General features: G+C 56.2%; 1 protein-coding gene across 1 annotated transcript in view; it reads right to left on the bottom strand.

The window, feature by feature from the left end:
* Positions 1–8,768: 8,768 nt before the first annotated feature.
* PSTPIP1 (proline-serine-threonine phosphatase interacting protein 1) overlaps positions 8,769–18,616 on the bottom strand; it is a 42,602-nt gene continuing 32,754 nt past the window's right edge. Inside the window, exons 6-15 of the mRNA XM_032176130.2 lie at positions 18,384–18,446; positions 17,669–17,767; positions 16,745–16,790; positions 15,639–15,718; positions 14,942–15,040; positions 13,833–13,929; positions 13,273–13,363; positions 10,692–10,747; positions 10,319–10,452; positions 8,769–9,198 (exon numbers count right to left, since the gene is read on the bottom strand). Of these exons, the coding sequence (XP_032032021.1) occupies positions 9,067–9,198; positions 10,319–10,452; positions 10,692–10,747; positions 13,273–13,363; positions 13,833–13,929; positions 14,942–15,040; positions 15,639–15,718; positions 16,745–16,790; positions 17,669–17,767; positions 18,384–18,446 (897 nt within the window). The 3' untranslated portion in view covers positions 8,769–9,066. The remainder of the gene's footprint in view (positions 9,199–10,318; positions 10,453–10,691; positions 10,748–13,272; positions 13,364–13,832; positions 13,930–14,941; positions 15,041–15,638; positions 15,719–16,744; positions 16,791–17,668; positions 17,768–18,383; positions 18,447–18,616) is intronic.

Here is an 18,616-nt window from a genome sequence, read left to right on the forward strand (position 1 = left end):
CATGTCATTGTTCATTATTTTGGGGATATTTCAGTTCCAGAGCAGCAGTGTCATGTTTTCTTTGTTGGCACTGCCTATAGTTCATCATGGTTTACGTGTGTTTTCATTATAGTTGTTGCCAGATTCTAAAGGCCTTAATATTCAAAAAACCACAAATGCTTTCAGTCCAGTATATCCTAGAAATATAGAGCTCTACTTTGTGCAAGGCACTGGGGATACTGAGGATACACTGGCGATACTGTCCTTGTCTTCAGGGAGTTCAGAGTCCTAGTATAGGAGACATACTTAGGAGAAGGTAATTTTCACACTGTGCAGTGGTTGTAGTAATAGAATTGGAGTCCAAAGGGGAGTTCCGGAGAGGTCAGGGGTGACTTCCTGGAGGAGATGCCCAAGCTTGGAGGCTAGATAGGCTTTGTTGAAAGATGGTACACAAGACTGTGAAACAAAATTGTGTATGCAGGGAGCTTAAAATACAAGGCTAGGGAAGGAAGTTGGAGAAGCAGGAAAACCCAGGTCCTCTAGTGTCTTATGGAACATCCTGTGGAGGTGAGACCTGACTTGTAGGTGGAAGCAGCTCTTCAGAGGTTTGATTTGGAAGGTGAACTGAGAAGAAGGTGGTGATGCAAGCCGGCTGTGCTGAAGCCAGGATGAATCGGTGTGACTGGGCTTCAGTTAGGCTGGCATAGCAGTTGAGAGAGCTTAGCAGTGGGCAGCAGGGCACTGTTGGGGGCGGCGATGAGCGGTGGATTCTGGCTGTTAGGAGGCAGGACAGTGGTGGAATTCGATCATTGATTGGATGTGGGACAGAGAAGGGAGAAGAGAAGACTTATCTAGGATGAGTCCCAGGTTTCTGGCTCAGTCAACTGGGGAAACAAAGTCACAGAGATAGGGAGTAGTTAGAGAACACATCTGGGGGTGTGAGTTCATGGTCAGTTTTGGGCTCGTCAGTTTTGAGATGCCCGAATATCATGCAAATCTGTCCCACCTGAAAATGGAGAAGACATGGGAAAGGAGAGGAGTAAAAACTAACTCCTCTTCACAAAGTGGAAGTTACCAGAATGTTTGTGATTTCAGAGGCCCCGGGGGATTTATCATGTGACTACTGACCCATCCCACCTCTTGCCCCTGCCTGTTGCACAGTGGGCAAGAATGTTTGTGACCTTTCACTACCACCACTTCCCCCGAGCATGGTCCCCCCAGTTTTCAATATGAACCATCCTGTGGCTACCCTGTCACAGGCTGGCCCTGAGGTGAGCAATATTTGGACTGTGATGTTAGTTGTCCTCCACTCTTTCTACAGGACAGAACAGGGCCTCTGGAGTGGGAAATGGCTTTGGGAATTATGCCAAGCAGTAGCCTTGTTCTTGAACTTGCCCGAGAGGATAATTCTCCACACGCTTCCTGTACTCAGTCCTCAGTTTGCCTGGTGAGAGAGCAGCCTCCTCCCATGTGCTCTGCCAGCTAGACCCAGACTGGCCATATTACCAGTGAGACCAAAAAGATGGAGGTGGGGAGGTAGCTCTGAGGTCTGGGAAACCATTCTAGCTCCTGCCAGTTTTAAATTGTGTTTAATTCCTGGCACAGTTGTCCTGGAAATTCCTTTTTCTCTTGCCTGGGAACCACTAGAAGGGGAATGTTGTCTGTGTTGGCCAGGGCCATGCAAATTCAACATCTTGTCTCTGCCCTTCCCCCATGTAGCTGAGGCTAGGTGTTGGCATTACCCAGTGCTTGTTCTTCAGAGAGCAAAAGCACTGCTTGTCATGTCTGAAATTTAGTGAGTGAGCTCACCCACTAGACTGGTGTTTCCCGCCCGTGGCTGCACATTGGAAGCACCGGGGCACTTTGAGAACTACAGATGCCTGGGTCCCAGAGCTTCTAAGATGCTCTAGGGTGTGTCCAGGACACAACCCCGGTTGAGGACCACTGTTATATCGTATGGCCTCTTTTAAAAAAGTTAATTTTACTTGGAAATGATTTCAAACCTACAGAAAAGTTGCAAGAATAAGAACTGTACACGTGAGGCTCACATATCCTTTGCCCAGATATACCTATTAACATTTCGTCCCATTCTGTCTGTCATGTGTGTTCTCAAATGTGTGTGCGTTCTCTCTCCCTTGCCCCAACCCCCTGTCTCTCCCTCTCCCTCCCTTCCGCTGCCTCCACACCCGTCATGGCCTTTTACCCCTAATACCCCAGTGGGTACTTACCAAGAAGAAGACACTCTCAGACGACTGCAGTACAGTTGTCAAATTCCGTCCATCTAACACTGATAGAATACCTCACTGCTCATATTCCCATTGGCCGCATCATGTCCTCTATAGCACCTTTCCCTCTGCAGTGCTGGATCCGGTCTGGATCAGGTAATCAATTGAGTTGTCATGTCTCCTTGGTCTTCTTTAATCTGGATCATTTCCATAGCTTTGTCTGTGATGATAGGAACAGTTTGTAAGGATACAGTTCGTTTTAGGTTGGTGCTGCTTATCTGTGTTTGTCTGCGATTTCCTTGTGGTTAGATTTGGTTTTGCATTCCAGGTGGCTGAACCACTACCTGCGTCACGCGGCCTCTCAGGGCATCGCATCTCGAGGCACACAGTGCCCATCTGCCCCACAGTGGGGAGGTTCGTTTTGATCATCTAGTCCAAGGAGGAGGAAATGTGAACAGGAAGGTTTTAATGTAAATAATTGTTAACTGTGTAGAAGGTAGTTAACTACTAAAAGGGATAAAAACGAGCTCCAAAGCAGCTTAACAGAGAACAGCCGTCACTCCTAGGGCTAAGGGAAGAGAAAACAGAGAAGGAACTTGGAAACTCAGAGGAGGTTCCCCAAGGAGGAGAGACCTCTGAGGGGTGGCTGTGGTTGCCTGGGATATGCCACCTGTCCCATGCTGGAGAATCAGCTTACTGGAGGTGCCGCCCACCAAGCCACGGGAGCAGAGAGCCGCCACGGTGGGGAATGCTGCTGGGACCCGTGCACGACCAAAGGAGACAGAAGAAAAAGGCCATCTTCCTCCTGTAGCCTTGTGGGCCCCTTCAGAGCCCACCGTGGGTCAGGCTGGCAAAGGATAAAGGAGTTTGCAGAGTCCCTCTTCAGTATGACAAGGAAGGGCAAGGTCAGGGAAATTCGGAGTTAAGAGGCAATAAATGAGTACCTGGCACACCTGGTCGAGGTGTGTCCACTTTCTCCATAGCATAGTTACTGTTTTTTTCCTTTCAACTAATAAGAAATCTCTGGGCCGGGCGCTGTGGCTCACGCCTGTAATCCCAGCACTTTGGGAGGCCGAGACGGGCGGATCACGAGGTCAGGAGATCGAGACCATCCTGGCTAACACGGTGAAAACCCCGTCTCTACTAAAAATACAAAAAAAAAATTAGCCGGGCGCGGCGGCAGGCGCCTGTAGTCCCAGCCACTCGGGAGGCTGAGGCAGGAGAATGGCGTGAACCCGGGAGGCGGAGCTTGCAGTGAGCCGAGATCGCGCCACTGCACTCCAGCCTGGGGGAAAGAGCGAGACTCCGTCTCAAAAAAAAAAAAAAAAAAAAAGAAATCTCTGGAGACACACTGTCTCCATGTATATACCCTGTTCCTCATGAGACTCTCCCCACTCCCCGACCAGGTTCAGCAAATGTTGCTGATTCTGGCCTGATTCAATCTTTATGATGACTGCCAAGCGATGTTTCTGCAGCCCAGCACTCCTTCCTCATTTGCCTGTCATCCCTCCCTTCTCCTTCATTTATTTTCATGTATCCACTATGGATTCCCATTTTTTCAACAGTCTGCTTCATCATTGACTTTTGGGGATGCGGGAAGAGTTCCTCAGATAGTTCCCGACTTGGCCAGTGAGAGCCCCTTTGAGTTCCTCCTATATCCCAGCATTTTTGGAAGCACTCCCGTAATTTCTGATCTAACAAGATGTTTCAGGCCCGTGGGCGCCAGCCCTGGATCAGTGTTTGTTCCGGGAGCCCTGGTCCCTGGCACTAGGTGTGCTTATTGCAGCTGGGGTGTCTTCTCTTCTTGTCCTATAGATTGACAGAGCTTGTCTTACTGCCTTTTTTAAGTGTATTTTTTTTTTTTAAAGTAATTGGTGCTTTAAAAAATGTAAACAATACAGACATCTGTAAAGAAGTACCCACAGGGAAGCAAGTTCAGCAGTTCAGCAATGGCATGTGTCTTTGCAGACTCTACATACACAGAAACAGACTTGGTGTTGGGTTTTGGTTTTTGCTTTTTGCTAATAGGAATTTTATCCTACAAGGTCCTCTTTCTGTCTTCACAACATAGTCTGATGCTCTTTCCACGTTGGACTGTAGGATTTGTCATTCCATTGTGTTAGCTGTGTGGGTATATTAGTACCATGATTAACCAAAGTGCATAAAGGGCGGGCCTGCAGGCTGCCTCCAGTGCCTCCACTACTCGCCACGGTGACCATCTCTATATACACACTGCAGTCATTTACAATTTTTAAAATTAAAACAATTTTTATTGAGATGAAATTCACATGGCATGAAATTCACATGGCATACAATTAACGATTTTAAAGTGAACAAGTGGCCTTGAGTACATTCACCATGCTGTGGCACCACTGCCTGTATCTAGTTTCAAAGCACTTTCATCACCCTGTGTCATGTATTTTACATGAACTCCAAGGGTGGATTCTTGATAGTTGGATTTACTCTGGATTGAAAGTCATGTTTGGCTGGGTGCAGTGGCTCACGCCTGTAATCATAGAACTTTGGGAGGTCGAGGCAGGTGGATCACTTGAGGTCAGGAGTTCAAAACCAGCCTGGCCAACATGGTGAAACCCGTCTCTATTAAAAATACAAAAAATTAGCAGGGCGTGGTGGCATGCATCTGTAATCCCAGCTACTTGGGAGGCTGAGGCAGGAGAATCGCTTGAACCAGGAGGCAGAGGTTGCAGTGAGCCGAGATTATGCCACTGCACTCCAGCCTGGGCGACAGAGCAAGACTCTGTCTCAGAAAAAAAAAAAAAAGTCACGTTTAAACATTTTCATGTATACATCTGGTTGCTCTCCAGAAAGATTATATCAATTTCTATTCCCACCAGCAGTGAATGAAATGTGCATTTATTTACACCCTTGTTGACACTTTGGGTGTGATCAGCCTTCATCTTTTCTTCCATTCTGAGAGATGAAAATACGTGTTTGTTAGCTAGGGCCAGGATGCTTTTAAAGGTGTTTCAGCCATTTGTATCTTCCGAATTTTGTTTCTGTCCTCTGCCCGGTTTCATTGGTTATTGGGTTTTTTTCTTTTGGATCTTAACAGAGTTTACTTAGGAAACTTTTCTGTGAAGCTTAATGTCTGTAGCTATTGTGAATGCAATGGTTTTCCTAACTTATTTCCCAGTTGGTTGTTGTTGGTGTGTAACAGCACATGCTTTTTGGGTGCATCCTTGCAGTTCTTGAAAATAACTTGCGTGTTGCACGTGGCTTTCTATTGCAGTGCCTGTAAGGTCTGTGAGGTCTCCTGAGAGTGTAACACAGTGACCTGGCAGAAACCCTATCTACTGAATGGTGCTGCTGCATTGCTGGTTGTGGGGAAGTTGAGTCATACATAAATCCTGCTTTCCTGAGTTTATCCGATGAAGAAAGTAAGACAGATGTAGAAATTATAGGGTAGAAAAGAGACTTGCTGATCTTTTTTTTCCCCCGAGACAGAGTCTTGCCCTGTCATCCAGGCTGGAGTGCAGTGGCACGATCTTGGCTTACTGCAACCTCCGCCTCATGGGTTCAAGCAGTTCTCCTGCCTCAGCCTCCCACATAGCTGGGATTACAGGCGCGCACCACCACGCCTGGCTAATTTTTGTATTTTTAGTAGGGACAGGGTTTCACCCTGTTGGTCAGGCTAGTCTTGAACTCCTGACCTCGTGATTCACCCGCCTCCGCCTCCGCCTCCCAAAGTGCTGGGATTACAGGCATGAGCCACTGTGCCCAGCCTACTTGCTGATCTTTGTTATCCCACCATCTGGCAGGTAGTGGGCACTATCACCTGAGATAAGTCACTATGGTGCCATAACTGTTTTTCAAACTTTTAAAAATGTTTAGCTGAAGATCCTGTTAGCCAGGGGTTTCTCAGCTCCGGCTGCATATCAGAATCACCAGGAGAATGTTTCAAATATTTATGCGCAAGCTCAGTTTGCAGGGATTTGGTTTCAGTTTGTCTGAGGTGGGACCCAAACATCAGCATTTGAAAATCTGCTCAGGTGACTCCGTTGGGCAGCTGGGTTGAGAACCACTGCACGTGCAATATGTAAACTCTCCAAGTAGATCTCGAAGTGGAATGGCTGCCCCCATTCTCCTCCTGTTGGCCCCTAAGAGGGCTCTACTGAGCACAGTTTGATAATCCCGTGAGGGTGCTGAGGGCAGCAAGCCCACTTGCTGGTGCGACCTTGTCCTGGGCTTGTGCTGGCTCAAATGCCAGGATGGAGAAATAGGCAGACGCCCAGGTACGGTCAGACCAAGGCAAGCAGGTGACCCTTACGCTGAGGTTTCTTGGCCTAGGAAAGGCTGTGAGAGTGGTTGGAATTAGGTGTCGGACACCAGTGGCGCGTGCTTCCAGTTTGGCCAAATGTGAGTTGCTGCTTTTCGTCATCATTGCAAAGGATTCACTGACATAACCACAGCTGTCCCAGAGGGCGTGCTGAGTGAGGGGGATTATGCCAAACTCAAAGCTGCTGTTGAGTGTAGCCAAGATTCAGAGGTTGTGGGCCTTTTCCTTAAAAGTGGTATCCCTTGCTGGTAAGTAACACCTAACCATTGTTTAATTTGAACCTTAGGGGATTTTGCATGGGGGCATGTTGCACCCATCTTACTGACGCTGAAACAGGCCCAGAGAAATTGTGACTTGCCTAAGACCACCCAGGAAAGCGTGAGCCTGGATTCAGGCCCTGATGTTCTGATTCAGAGACCGTGCTTGTCCTCCTGCTCTGTGCTGTCTTTGAGTGGCCCTCTGTCAGGAAGAGGCTGCAGTTATTTATACACCCAATTACACGCTAACTCCCTCTTTATCTGGCACCGTCTCTGCTGGGAAGGCCATCCATCCATGCAGTTGGTTCCCAGCAGCTGAGGTGGTGCCCGGTGATGGGAGAACGAAGAAAGCTGCAGAGGCAGTGAATCTGACTTGGATTCATTTGTGGGCATTCTCCCCCTGGCATAAATTGTGACCCAAGAGTTGCTTTCAGTTCTATTCTCTGGCCACCCAAATGACTGGAGAACAGACTCTGTTATCTAACACTTGTTACCCATCACCCTCTGGGGCCCACAGACACTGCGGCACCCGTCAGAGATGATGATAAATATCTAGGCCAGAGGTTTTTAAAAAAATCTTTGCAGTGGAATGGAATGTTCAATCAAGATGACAAGGCATCTTCAAGGAATAAGTAAAGTATTGATTCCTAACTTTTTCCTTTCCCTTCCCTGTCCACACATGGCCTGACCCAGTGGTAAGCCTATGCGGCTATCCTGCCTCTCCCAGCCCTCACCCAGGCTTTGTTCCCGCACCACTTCCTCCAGCTTCTCCACCTGGGGAGGAGCCCATCTTCAAGTCTCAGCTCCGAAGTCACTCCTCACCTCTTCACTTTCCTCTCTTCCCACCCGTCTCCCATCCCGTAAGTTACCAAGTCCTGTCCATCTGCTCTGTGTTCTTCCAGAATTGCTCTCCAGCCCAGTCACCACTTCCCAGACAAGCCACCCTCCCCTCTGCTGGATGGCCTGCACCGGCCCCCAGAGCCCACTCACCCAGCTTACTGCCTCACATCTCAGGGCCTAGAGGGTACCTGTCTGTCCTCCTGGGCTGAATGAGCTCTTTGAGGGCCCCTTTATCGTAGCACCACACCCCCATCATCAGGTACAGTGCGGGTCACACAGAAGTCATCAGAATGTCCTGGTTGAATTACTTGGACCACCTGACAGGTCTGGGACCCAGCTGGACCTGGTGGGGCTTGAGACGTGTGTCCTGGGCAATGTTTTTGGCCCAGGCAAGCATTTTCACATCCAAGGCTTTATTCACAGACTTCTCTCTCCTTCAGGAGGGTCTAAGACCAAGCACCAGATGACATTTTTCTCTCCAAATATCTCTATTGGGAAACCTTGGATGTATGAGAGCAGGAGTGGGCATTTGGTCGGCTCTCACAGGATAGCTTTAGGAGGGAAAATGGCATTTCAGGAAGGATTTAAGCATCACTGAGTTTTTTCAGAGAACCAAAGCCTTTTCCCACCCTGTCTGCCACACGCCCTCTGATGGGAAGCAGTGATTGATTGATGGGTGACATTCAGCAGACGGCTAGCCTGTCCCCAGCTCTGGAGCCCCACTTCCAGGGTCCTGCACCTGCACCCTGTGTGCCCGGGGCCAGCCTGCCTGGGCTCTGGAGCCCTGCTCGGCCGGGGTTGCCAATGTTGAGGGGAGTGTCACAGGCAGCAGTGGCTTCCCCAGGCCCCAAGCCTGTCTTCCTGGGCTCCCACCGTGGCCTCTCCAACAACAGATCCATCACCAGCTTCCTGTTTCCAAACTGAGTCCTCAGACTATTCTTGGGTGTACCCCCAACCTCACCTTTGCCCACGCAGTTGCCCTGGCCTGGCCGCTGCTGCCCAGCCATGGACCTGCTCAACCCTCTGCCCCCAAGAAGCCTGCTCTCCCCATTGCAGCCCTGCTGAGCCCCTTCTTGCCCCTGCCACATCCTCCTGCACCCCTGTGTCCTCTGTCCAGGTGTGAACGTATCTCCCTGGCAGTCTGGGAGCTCCTAGCAACTGGGGCCAGGCCTCTTCTCCAACTGTAGCTGAAGCCTCGGCCGAGTTGGGGAGCTCCGCCATCCAGGCTCCTTCCCTTGGTCCTTTGCCTCCTCTGAACTGAGCACTTGGACACTGGAGCAGGAGAAAAAGAGAAAGGGACCCCCAACACACCAAGGAGAACAGAACGCACTCCTTTATTCCCTGGGAGACAGGCTCCCTCTCAGGGCTGGGGGACGCTTAGTTCTGGGCCCCAGCAAGGCAGGGACAGTGCTGGGGGCACTGCTGGCTCCACTGGCAGGGCAGGTCCGAAGGGGCTCCTGGCCCTTCCTCAAAGCTTCTCCAGGTAGGAACCAGGGACGAAGCCACGCTGCCCATTCCTCTCCACGGTCCACCAGCCATCCTCCCCTTCCAGGATCACTTCCAGGATGTCTCCCGCGGAGAGGTCCAGCTCATCTGGGTTCTGGCCAAGAGATTGAAAGCGCATGACGCTGGAAGGGCCTGCAGGGAGGGGCCTGGCGTTCTCCCACCCAGCAGTAAATGCGGCATGTCTCCCAGGGTGGGCAGGGGCAGCTGAGCTGTGTCCGTGCCTGCCGGGGCAGCCCCTTGGAGACACAGGATGGGGGTAACCCAAGGGACCGGGCCTCCCGTCCCCTTCAGTTTGTCATCATAGGCCTCCCCCAACCTGGGTTTCTTCCCAGCCTTACCTCCCCTCTCCCACTCTGGAGACACAGTGACTGGACCATGTCAGGGGTCATGGGTGCTCATCATACCCCAAGCCCACGGCACACACATGCCCAAGCTTACCACATAGCCTCCCCTTTGTGGTCCCCAGCCCCAGCTAGCCACTGCCATCCAAGTACCCCGTCATTCTCCTGGCCTGGCTTCCCTGCCTCCCCGAGCCCTGGCCTTGTCAGTGGAGTCCACACCCAGCCTGCCTGGCCATGTGGGGGTGCTTGGCCTCAGTCCAGGTGGATGTGAGGTCTGGCTATGCACCCCTCCACTCAAGCAGGGAGCAGAATGGACTCTCATAGCTGCCCCATGGCTGCCTTGGTGCATCCTCACCCTATGGACATCAGAAAATCAATCCTGGCAGGATTGTAAGACTTATTCTGGCCACAGTTTTCCACACCCATGGCCACGAAGGACAGGGCCCTGACCCAAAGGCACAGAGCCTGGCCCTCAAGCTATGACCTGCAGGCAGCCCCAGGCTCTGCCAGCTCCCTGCACGTGTGCACCATGCAGCGCCCAGCCTGTGTGGACGGCACAGGCACATGCGCTCCACGTGTGTGCTGTGTACAGGCCCAGGCAGACACAGGCCTGCTGCACACCAGCTTCCAGTCAGTACATGCACACTGAGGCCCCCCAAGCCCTGGGTGCTGTTCTCAGAGCTCACACCCAAGCACACTCCCAGGTGCCCTTGCTAGTGTAGACACACAGGCACATGTGCCCTCCTGAGCAGGAGAGGACGCTCGAAGATGAGTGAAACCATGAGGAGAGAGGACACAAGGCACTGGATGGGAGAGGGAGCTCTCAGGTGCAGGGGAGGTGGCACAGGTGGGTTTGGGGTGTAGAGGCCTCACCTGCGCTGTATAGTCATAGAGTGCCTGGTACTCCTGGGCTGGCGAGGCCGGGTTTCCCTGCATCTCCTTCACTGCGATGGCTGCGTAGACACCCTCATTCCGCTCGGGGGTGGGGGTCATGGTCTCTGTGGAGGCTAAGAGGAGGGTGAGATATGGACCCCTCGCCTTTCTGGGGACACTGGCCCCTGGAGGTCCTGCTAGAACGGGGTTTCTCCATGCTGGGCCCTGCCTCTTCCTTCCACTGTCCACACTTGCTGTTGGGGACACACTCTTCCCCTTGAGGGCCTCAGTGGCCCCATCTGTGCCATGTGGGAGACCTCTCCTCCCCCCCCGGGGTCCGTGTGTTTGGGGGTCCCCTCCTGACCCCCTTTACCAGCAGAAGCTGCCGACGAAGTGGTCTTGGGACTTCCGTGCAGCAGTCCAGAGAACCTGGGAACGGGGAGGATAGAGGGTGAGTGCCCCCGCCCCACACTCGGACCCACCGGGAGGGAGGGTTTAGACAGGGAGAGGTCTCAGAGCTGCACGTGCTCTGCCAGGGCTGGGGCTGCCCCTAGCCTCCAGGCATGGATGTCATTTATGAGGTGCCCCTCAGGCAGGAGGGCTCCCCAGAAAGTGGTCCCGGTGGCTCCACCTTCCCCAGCCACGCCCTCCACTGGCGCCCTCTGCAGGCCATCTCAGCACCTGCTCCCTGCAGGGCCCTTTGGGGGCATCCTAGAACCCCCAAAGCTGCAGCTTCATGGGAAGACTCCCATGGCCCTTTGGGGGGTTCTAGGACCTCCGTGCTGAGGCCTCGTGGGAAGACGCCCAGTCCTCACCCTCCAGGCTCCTGCTCTAGCTTGCCCTAGCAGCTTCCCCCGCGGGTGGGGGTGGGGGGTGCACTGCCGCACAAAGCCTGGCTCACGTGCCCTGCTGAGGCCTCCACTGCCTGGGCCGAGCCAGCCCTCCTCCCTGTGGGCCTACGGTGATCAGGCCAGCTCAGCCACCCTGTGCACAGGAGTTCGGGGACAGCGCTGGGCTACTTACCCCTGCCCCTGCGCCAGGCTTAGGCCTGGACTGAGCTGGGGTCATGAAGGTTTACTGAATAAAGGAAAATAAAATAGAAGAGGCAGATGCTGGGGGCACCCCCTGAAGTGGGCAGTAGTGAGGGCTCAACAAGTAGAGGCTGACACTGCCTCCAAGGCGAGAAGGCTTCTTGGTGGAGTGGGGCTGAGTCTTCAAAGGTGAGTGAAGCTTTACTAGGAGAGAAGGGGGAGCGAGGCACTGCGGGTGACCAGGAGAGGGAGCGCTCAGGTGCAGGGGAGGAGGCAAGGCACAGGCAGGGTTTGTGGAGTGGAGTGGACCAATTTGGGTGTGTTGGGGACAGGACTGAAATAGGGACTGGACCAGACCCTGAGGGACCTTGAATGCAGGTGAGGGGCTGAGCCATGACTCAGGGTCCTGTGGGAGGCAGCCCTGCAATTCAGGGTGGCATGTGGAGGGCCTTTCCCACATGAGGGGCCAAGGGCCAAGGCCCCAGGAGTACACACACATGCTCAGGGTGGACATGCGTGGACCCAGCACATGGGAGGGCCTGACACCAACACAGGCGGGCAGACACACGCGCCAGCAACCCAGGCAGCAAAGGACAGGGTGAGAGCTAGCAGGGGCTGGGGACAGGAGGAGGAAGCGACCAGGGCAAGGGGAAAGGTTGCAGGACTTGCTGAGCCATTGTGCTGCCTGCCCCACACCTCTTTTCCCCAGACTGTCTACACTTCTGACTCTCAGCCACTGACACCCGCCTCTTCCCAGCCCTGCCTGGCTTCTAGATGCCCCATCCAGAGGCCTGACCAGCCCCCTCCAGCAGCCAGGCCTCCCTCCGCCCTGTAAGACATCTCTCTCTCATTCTTTCTGGGGCCACTCCTTTCTGCCCCTTCCTGATACTGCTTCAGGTGAGCTCTTTTGTCCAGTTGCTTAAATGACCACCTTTGCTGGGATCCAGGTCCTCACCAGGCGCAGGGAAGCCTGTCTCACAAGCTTTTGTAGCATGTGAGGCTGTGAATGTGCTGCCTCCTGGGGTCACTGCTTTCACAAGATTCTCAAAGAGGGTGTGTGTATGCCCCTCTCTAAGCACGGGTGGTTCCCACGAGCCTCTGCCTCCCAGGAGTAGGAAGTTCCAGGGGCTCCTGAGGCCCTGGAATGAGCTGGTCCTTGCAAAGGGCCGGGAACTGCATCAGCCTCTCCCCAGAGTCCACTACCTTCCAGAGGCAGGGCCTTCTTGGTTGAAGGTTGGCTGAAGAGTGGTGGCATGGTGGTGTGGGCGCAGGCACCATGTGAAACCCACAGACCCTTGTGGATGCTCACAGACAGGGCACGTGGCCTCCCTCAAAGGCCTGGCTATGAGGGCTTCCTGAGCTGGCTATAGTGCTGCCAATGGGCTGTCACCTTTGTCATTCAAGGCCTGAACCAGGAGAGTCCTTAGATTCTGAATCTGACCCCAACACTCAGGGCCCTGGCCTTAGAGAATGCGAATGACTTGCCCAGGTCACACATTGAGGCCCATCGCTAGGACCTGGGCACCTGACTGCAGCCAGGCCGGGGAAGGGGCCCTGGAAAAGCCTGGAGAATTCTCCAGATGCCCCAGTCCTGCTCCAGCCAGACAGCGTTACCACTGCAGCCTGACAGCACCAGGCTCACGTGAAGCCTCAGGGACAAGGAAGCCGGCATAGGGGCCTCCCCAGAGCTCGGAGTACATCCCCTAGTGAATAATTGGGGTGTGATTATTCACTTAGTGTCTGGGTCCCTTGGGCTGAGGGTTCCATAGGCTGAACTGAGCTTATCTTGTCTCCTAAACTGGGCACCAGATACAGATACACAGTAGGTGCTCAGTGAACGAGGAAGGGCCAGGCGCGGAGGAGGGGCTCGACCCACTTCCTGGCCCAGCCTCAGGCCCTCACCTCCATCTGTCGGGGCCTCACCTCTTTATCATGCCGCAGGACGGCTGTATGCCAGGGCTGCCGGTCAGCGGGGTGACCTCCCGATCGTAGTAGTTCTGGTAGGGCACCGGAGCTGCAGACAGCAAGCTGTGAGCCCCAGGGCGGCCCCCAACACCCCATTCTGGCCCTGCCAGAGACTCGGCTGGGGCCCTATGTTCCCAATCTGGCCCTGGCCCATCCGGGTGCCTGGGGAGGTGCCTGTCTTGCTCCCATGAGAGACCCCACTGTAGGTACCATCAAGACCTAATATTCTGGACCCGTGATCCAGTGGAACCAAACAGGCGGGGAGTGGGGGCCGTGGGAGCTCCTCACATCAATCCCCATCCCCACCTCTTCCTCTGAGTGCCATTGTGCCCTTAGCTTTGCCTGAGAGAAGGCAGCAGGCCTAGGACCCAACCCCCCACAACCCCTGCTAGGGCTCCTCTGCCCGGAAGGGAGCTGTGAGCTACCTCAGCCCTGTCCTGGCACTTGAGGCTCAGGGCCGGGCCTTCCCAGGGGCTCAGTGCACCCAGAGGCTGCGCTGTCCGCAGGCCGGGCCTCACCAGGGGGCTCTGTGCCCGTGCTCTTGGCCTGGATGAAGCCGTCGATGTCGGCGTCTATGCTGCAGCCTTCCAGCGTCAGCCGCACTTCCTCGTAGAGCTGGGGCAGGAAAAAGCAGAGGCTGCAGCCCGATGCCCACTCTGCCCCTCTGTGGGCCTGAACTCTGGCCAGCGGCCCCCACCCACCGGCCTCCTCACAGGCCATTGTGCGCGGCTCGGGGTCTTTGATCCTGAGGGGTCACGGCCCTGGCTGACAGCTTCCTGTTTCCTGAACACCTTCTGTGCGCAAGGCCCTGTGCAAGGGACTTAACTCACACCTGTCCTCTGAGGTAGACCCCACTTTTCCCATTGGATAGATGAGGAAACTCAGAGGAGAGTGACTTGCCCAAGGTCACAGAGCGAGAATGCAGCACAGCCAGGCCTTGGGGCTAGGAGAGTGGATCCAGAGCTTGCCCTTCCACCTGGAGTAGGCGAGGAGGCAGCAGGGGGCTTGAGTCACTTGGGCAAAAACAACAAGAAAATCAACCCCCACAGCCCCCAGACAGGAGCATCAGGCAGGAAACACAGCAGGCAAGGGGGCCAGGGCCGCCCGGGAGAGCCATGTGCTGGGCTGCATCAGCAGAGCTCAGGGCCCCTGGCTGGGGGCCCCCTCGGCTGGGGAGGACCCACCCAGCAGGTTGGGCTCAGTAAGGGGAACCAGGACACCCTGGAGATGTGGGGAGCAGAGGAAGGACTGCGCCTCGGCTCCTGCAAGCACCAGGCCTAGGGCAGAGCAGCCAGGATCCTCCAGCTTCTTCCAACCTCTGACAGCTGTGTCCACCTCCCCTCCCACCCCCGGCAGAGGGAGCAGGTGCTCTGTGGCTCTGAGGCATGAGGAGGAAGTCAGATGGCAGGGGAACCACAGAGTCACCATCTTCCAGGCAGAGAAGCCATGGCCCTGTGCGGTACTGAGCTTCTGTCCTGGGGTTCTGGGGGCAAAGGCTGAGCTGCTGAGGCCTGAGACCCCTGGGGCCAGGCTGATCACAGAGGACCAGGTGCTTGTTGACTGGACCTGGGCACTTTGCCACCTAGAGGCTGCCCTCCCTTACCCCACCAAGGCCCTCAGCCCCCACCTCATCATCCTTGACACACTGCATGGAGAGCTGGTTGCTGTGCACCCACAGGGCGTTGCGGAGAATGGTCAGCCGGTCAAACTCTTGTAGCTGAAAGGCCTGGGGGCAGTGAGAGGGAGGTGAGCAGTGAGGAGGGGGCTACAGGGCCCGGCCAGGCTTGGCCCCATTCACAGCTCTGCTGGAGCTGACCAGGCCGGCCCTCTCTGCTGGAAGCCCAGTCCAAAAGAGAGAGTGCCCTGGGGTCCCCATCCTGACTCCGGGCCAGCGCTGAGGCTGCAGGGAGGGAGGTGGAGCTGCGCAGGGGGTCCCTGTCCCAGCCTCCCTTCAGGCTGCACCACACCGAGGCAGAAGGGTAGTGAGAGGAACCTCAGACAGGAGTCCTGAGCCCTGTTCCCCAGGCCCTGTCCATCGGCAGCGCCCAGAGAGGCTGTGGGTTTTGTCGAAGTCTCAGTTTTGCCTTCAACAAAAAGGGTGGAAGAATGCCTGCCTGCAACGAAGGGGCCCAGGACTCAAGGGCAGGCAACAAGCACCAGGGCCAGGGCTCAGCACAGGCCTGTGAGCAGGAGGCTGAATAAACGAGTGAGTAACGGGTACCTTCCCCCACTGCCTCGCTTGGGCCGTTTGAAGCGGCTGGAGCAGGGATGGGCGTCTCACACTTCCCAGCTGGGGAAAGCGAGGCTCCACGTGGGCCACTCACCTCACAGGTGGTCCGGTGCTCCTGCTCCCACTCAGCCCGGACCTTCTCCAGCTGCGCAATACTCTGCCTGTATACCCGCTCTGAAAGCGCAGGCAGCCTCAGAGAGGGCCCTGACAGGAGCTCCTCCACCCCTGTGCTCCAGCAGGGTCCCATCCTGGAGGCCTCCTCCCCCCTGGGAGCCCCGCCTCCCCCGTGGGACCTGCCCTAGCAGCTGGCAGGGCCTCATCTGAGTGCCTGTCAGGGCCACCCACGCTGGTACTGCTGCTGCTCCCCAACTGTGCTCTGAGCTGCCTGAGGGCTGGAGTGGAGCCTCATATATGCAAGTCCAGAGTATTGGCCTCTGGGCATCTCTGGGCGCCCCACCTCACTTTCCAGAGGGGAAACTGAGGTTCAGAGAGGGCAGCTGAGAGGGCGCTGGAGGAGGGGTGGAGTCCCACAGGCTTGGGTCACAACTTCCGTGCCCAGATCTCTGGAGGTCACCTGTCTCCCAGCCAAAGGAGTAGCTGGGTCCCAGTAAAGGCAGAGCAGAAGGGAGAGGCCTTCCCAGGGGAAGGGAGAAGGGTGGGTGCTGTGTCTGGTGGGTGGGGCACCAGCAGGGACAAGGGTGTTGGTAGGATTCGGGCATCAAGTGAAGGACAGAGGCCCAGAGAAGGCTGTGTGCACACATGAGCACACATGCGTGTGTGTGTGTGCGCACATGCATTTGAGAGATGAGTGGCTGTCTCCTGGGGCTGTGCCATGCAAGTCCTGGGCTCTGAAGCCCGTTGGCCTGGGTTCAAATGCAGTCCCCACCACTTATTGGCTGTAACCTGGGGCAAGTACTGGACCTTTTAGTGCCTCTGTTTCCTCATCTGTTAAGAAAGGGAATAATAACAGCAGCCACCTCAGAGGGCAGCTGTGAGGACTGAACACACGAAGCGCCAAGAAGGGTCGGCGCCTGGGGGAACACAGCATTTACTTTGACTGCACATATCTGGAATGAGAGCGCCGCGCCCATGACTGTGCAGCCAGGTGGGAGTGTGTGTGTCCCCAGAGTGAGGAGGTGTGTGGGGGGAGTACCGCCCAGGCCTCCGCCCCGGTCGGATGGGGCAGCCAGGCCCACATACCTGCCTCGGCAGCCGAGTCCTTGCACTGCCTGGCTTTGTTCTGACTCTGAGGAAACAGAGGGAAAGCAGCGCTGAGCCCCTGCCCCAGGAGCCAGGGCCCACCCCGGCGGCCCTGAAGTGACTGTCACACCTTCCCCGGCCACTCTGGGGGGGGACATTCAGGAGCCAACTGTGGGCAGATGCTATCATCCACCAGCAACCTCCGCCCACAGAGGACCACAGGCTAGCTCCATGGAAAGGGAATGAAGGCAGGAACCGAGCCCAGGAGGATGCCTGTGAAGAGTGGGACCACAGCCCACAGGAGAGGTGCAACTACTGCTGAGCCCCCTGGCTGGGACTTGAGCTCTGGCCGCTGACTGACTGCCCCCAGCTCACCCTCGGGCCACTTCCCTCTCTGGGCCTCAGCCTTCCTGTCTGTGCAATGAGTGACATGTTTCCTGGGCTCTGGGAGCTCTGATACCCCCACTCTGGCCTAGGGGCCACAGCAGCAGGAGCATGGGCTCTAGACCACCTGAGTTGGGGGTCCCTTCTCTGCTGCTTCCTGGCTCTGAGACCTTAGACAAGTCACTTACTGTGAGCCTCAGTTTCCTCTCTGTGACATGGGCCTACTGAGCCCTTCTTCAAGGCTGTGTGAGGGTTGGCATCTGCTCTCATCGCCCTGTGGGCCTCAGTGGGCCTGCTCCGAGGAATGGCTCCCTGAGTGCCGCCTGACGGTGGCAAAGGGGATCCAGCTGACCTGCCTGTCCATGCCCTGAGGTTCTCTCTAGGAAACCCATTTCACAGATGGGGAGACTGGGGGTCAGAGAGGGCTGAGCAGCATCCCCAGATGCAGATCTTGCCTGGGGGTGTCTACAGCACCCCTTCCGTGCCTCCCCCACTGCCCCCAGCCCTGGGCGACCCACATGGCCCAGCAGCCCAGCGCACCTTCTCCACCTGCTTCTGGTGGCCGTTGGCGCTAATGCGCTCGAAGGCCTGCTCGGCGTCGTCCGCGTCCCGGCACTTCTGCTCATATGTCTTCTTGGACTGGGGGTGTGGAGGGGTGTGACTTGGGGGCTGCACAGCCCTGTTCTCTGGTCCCCGGGAGTGAGGCTCCCTTAGCCCAGCCTCCCTTTTTCCCTGGCGAGGGTTGCGGGTGGAGTGGGGGCATCCTCACCAGGGACAGGGATCTGGGGGTCCGGAAGGAGATGGAGAAGGCGTGGGGGCTGCTGGCAGTCCTGCTCTCAGGCCCTCCCCACTGAGGACAGCGTGGCCTGCCCCAGGCCCCGCCTCCTGGGCTGTGCTCCTCGGCGAGGGCACGCCCTTCGCCACGCCACGCCCTCTTCGGAGCCCCTCTCCCTTCCTGTCCAGCGTCTCGCAGGATCCAGCTCAGGGGTCCCTCCTCCTTCCACCCCTGGAGTCCCCAGCTGACTTCATCTGCCCTTCATTCATGAGCCCCCCAAGGGAAGGGCCCGGGCCCATCCCCACGGGGCCATGGCGCCCAGCGCAGGCCCAAGCGCCCCGCAGGCTGTTGCGCCCTGCAGGACCAAGGCCGAGGCCAGCCTGTTCCGAATGCCCTGCCCGGGGCCACAGCCCAGGATTGCACCCTGAGCTCTGCACTGCTCCTCGAGGGAAGGCCGCGGCCCCAGGCCCTGGCGCTCACCTCCATGGCCTTCTTGTAGAGCGACAGCTTGCTCTTCTGGACCCGGTCCATGACGGCCTCATACTGCAGGGGACACGAAGTTCTGAGCCGAGGGCCACGGCCTCGGGAGGCTCCCCTAGGCCAAGAGGACGAAGTGTCCCTGGGATGAGGCGCAGCACCTCTCCTGGCTCTGGAGAGAGGGTGACAGGCTGCCCTCCCTCCCCCAGAGCCTGCTGCTTCACAGTGACCCTCAC

The sequence above is a fragment of the Hylobates moloch genome, unplaced genomic scaffold (assembly GCF_009828535.3).
Source record: "Hylobates moloch isolate HMO894 unplaced genomic scaffold, HMol_V3 SCAFFOLD_14, whole genome shotgun sequence".
Taxonomy (NCBI): domain Eukaryota; kingdom Metazoa; phylum Chordata; class Mammalia; order Primates; family Hylobatidae; genus Hylobates; species Hylobates moloch.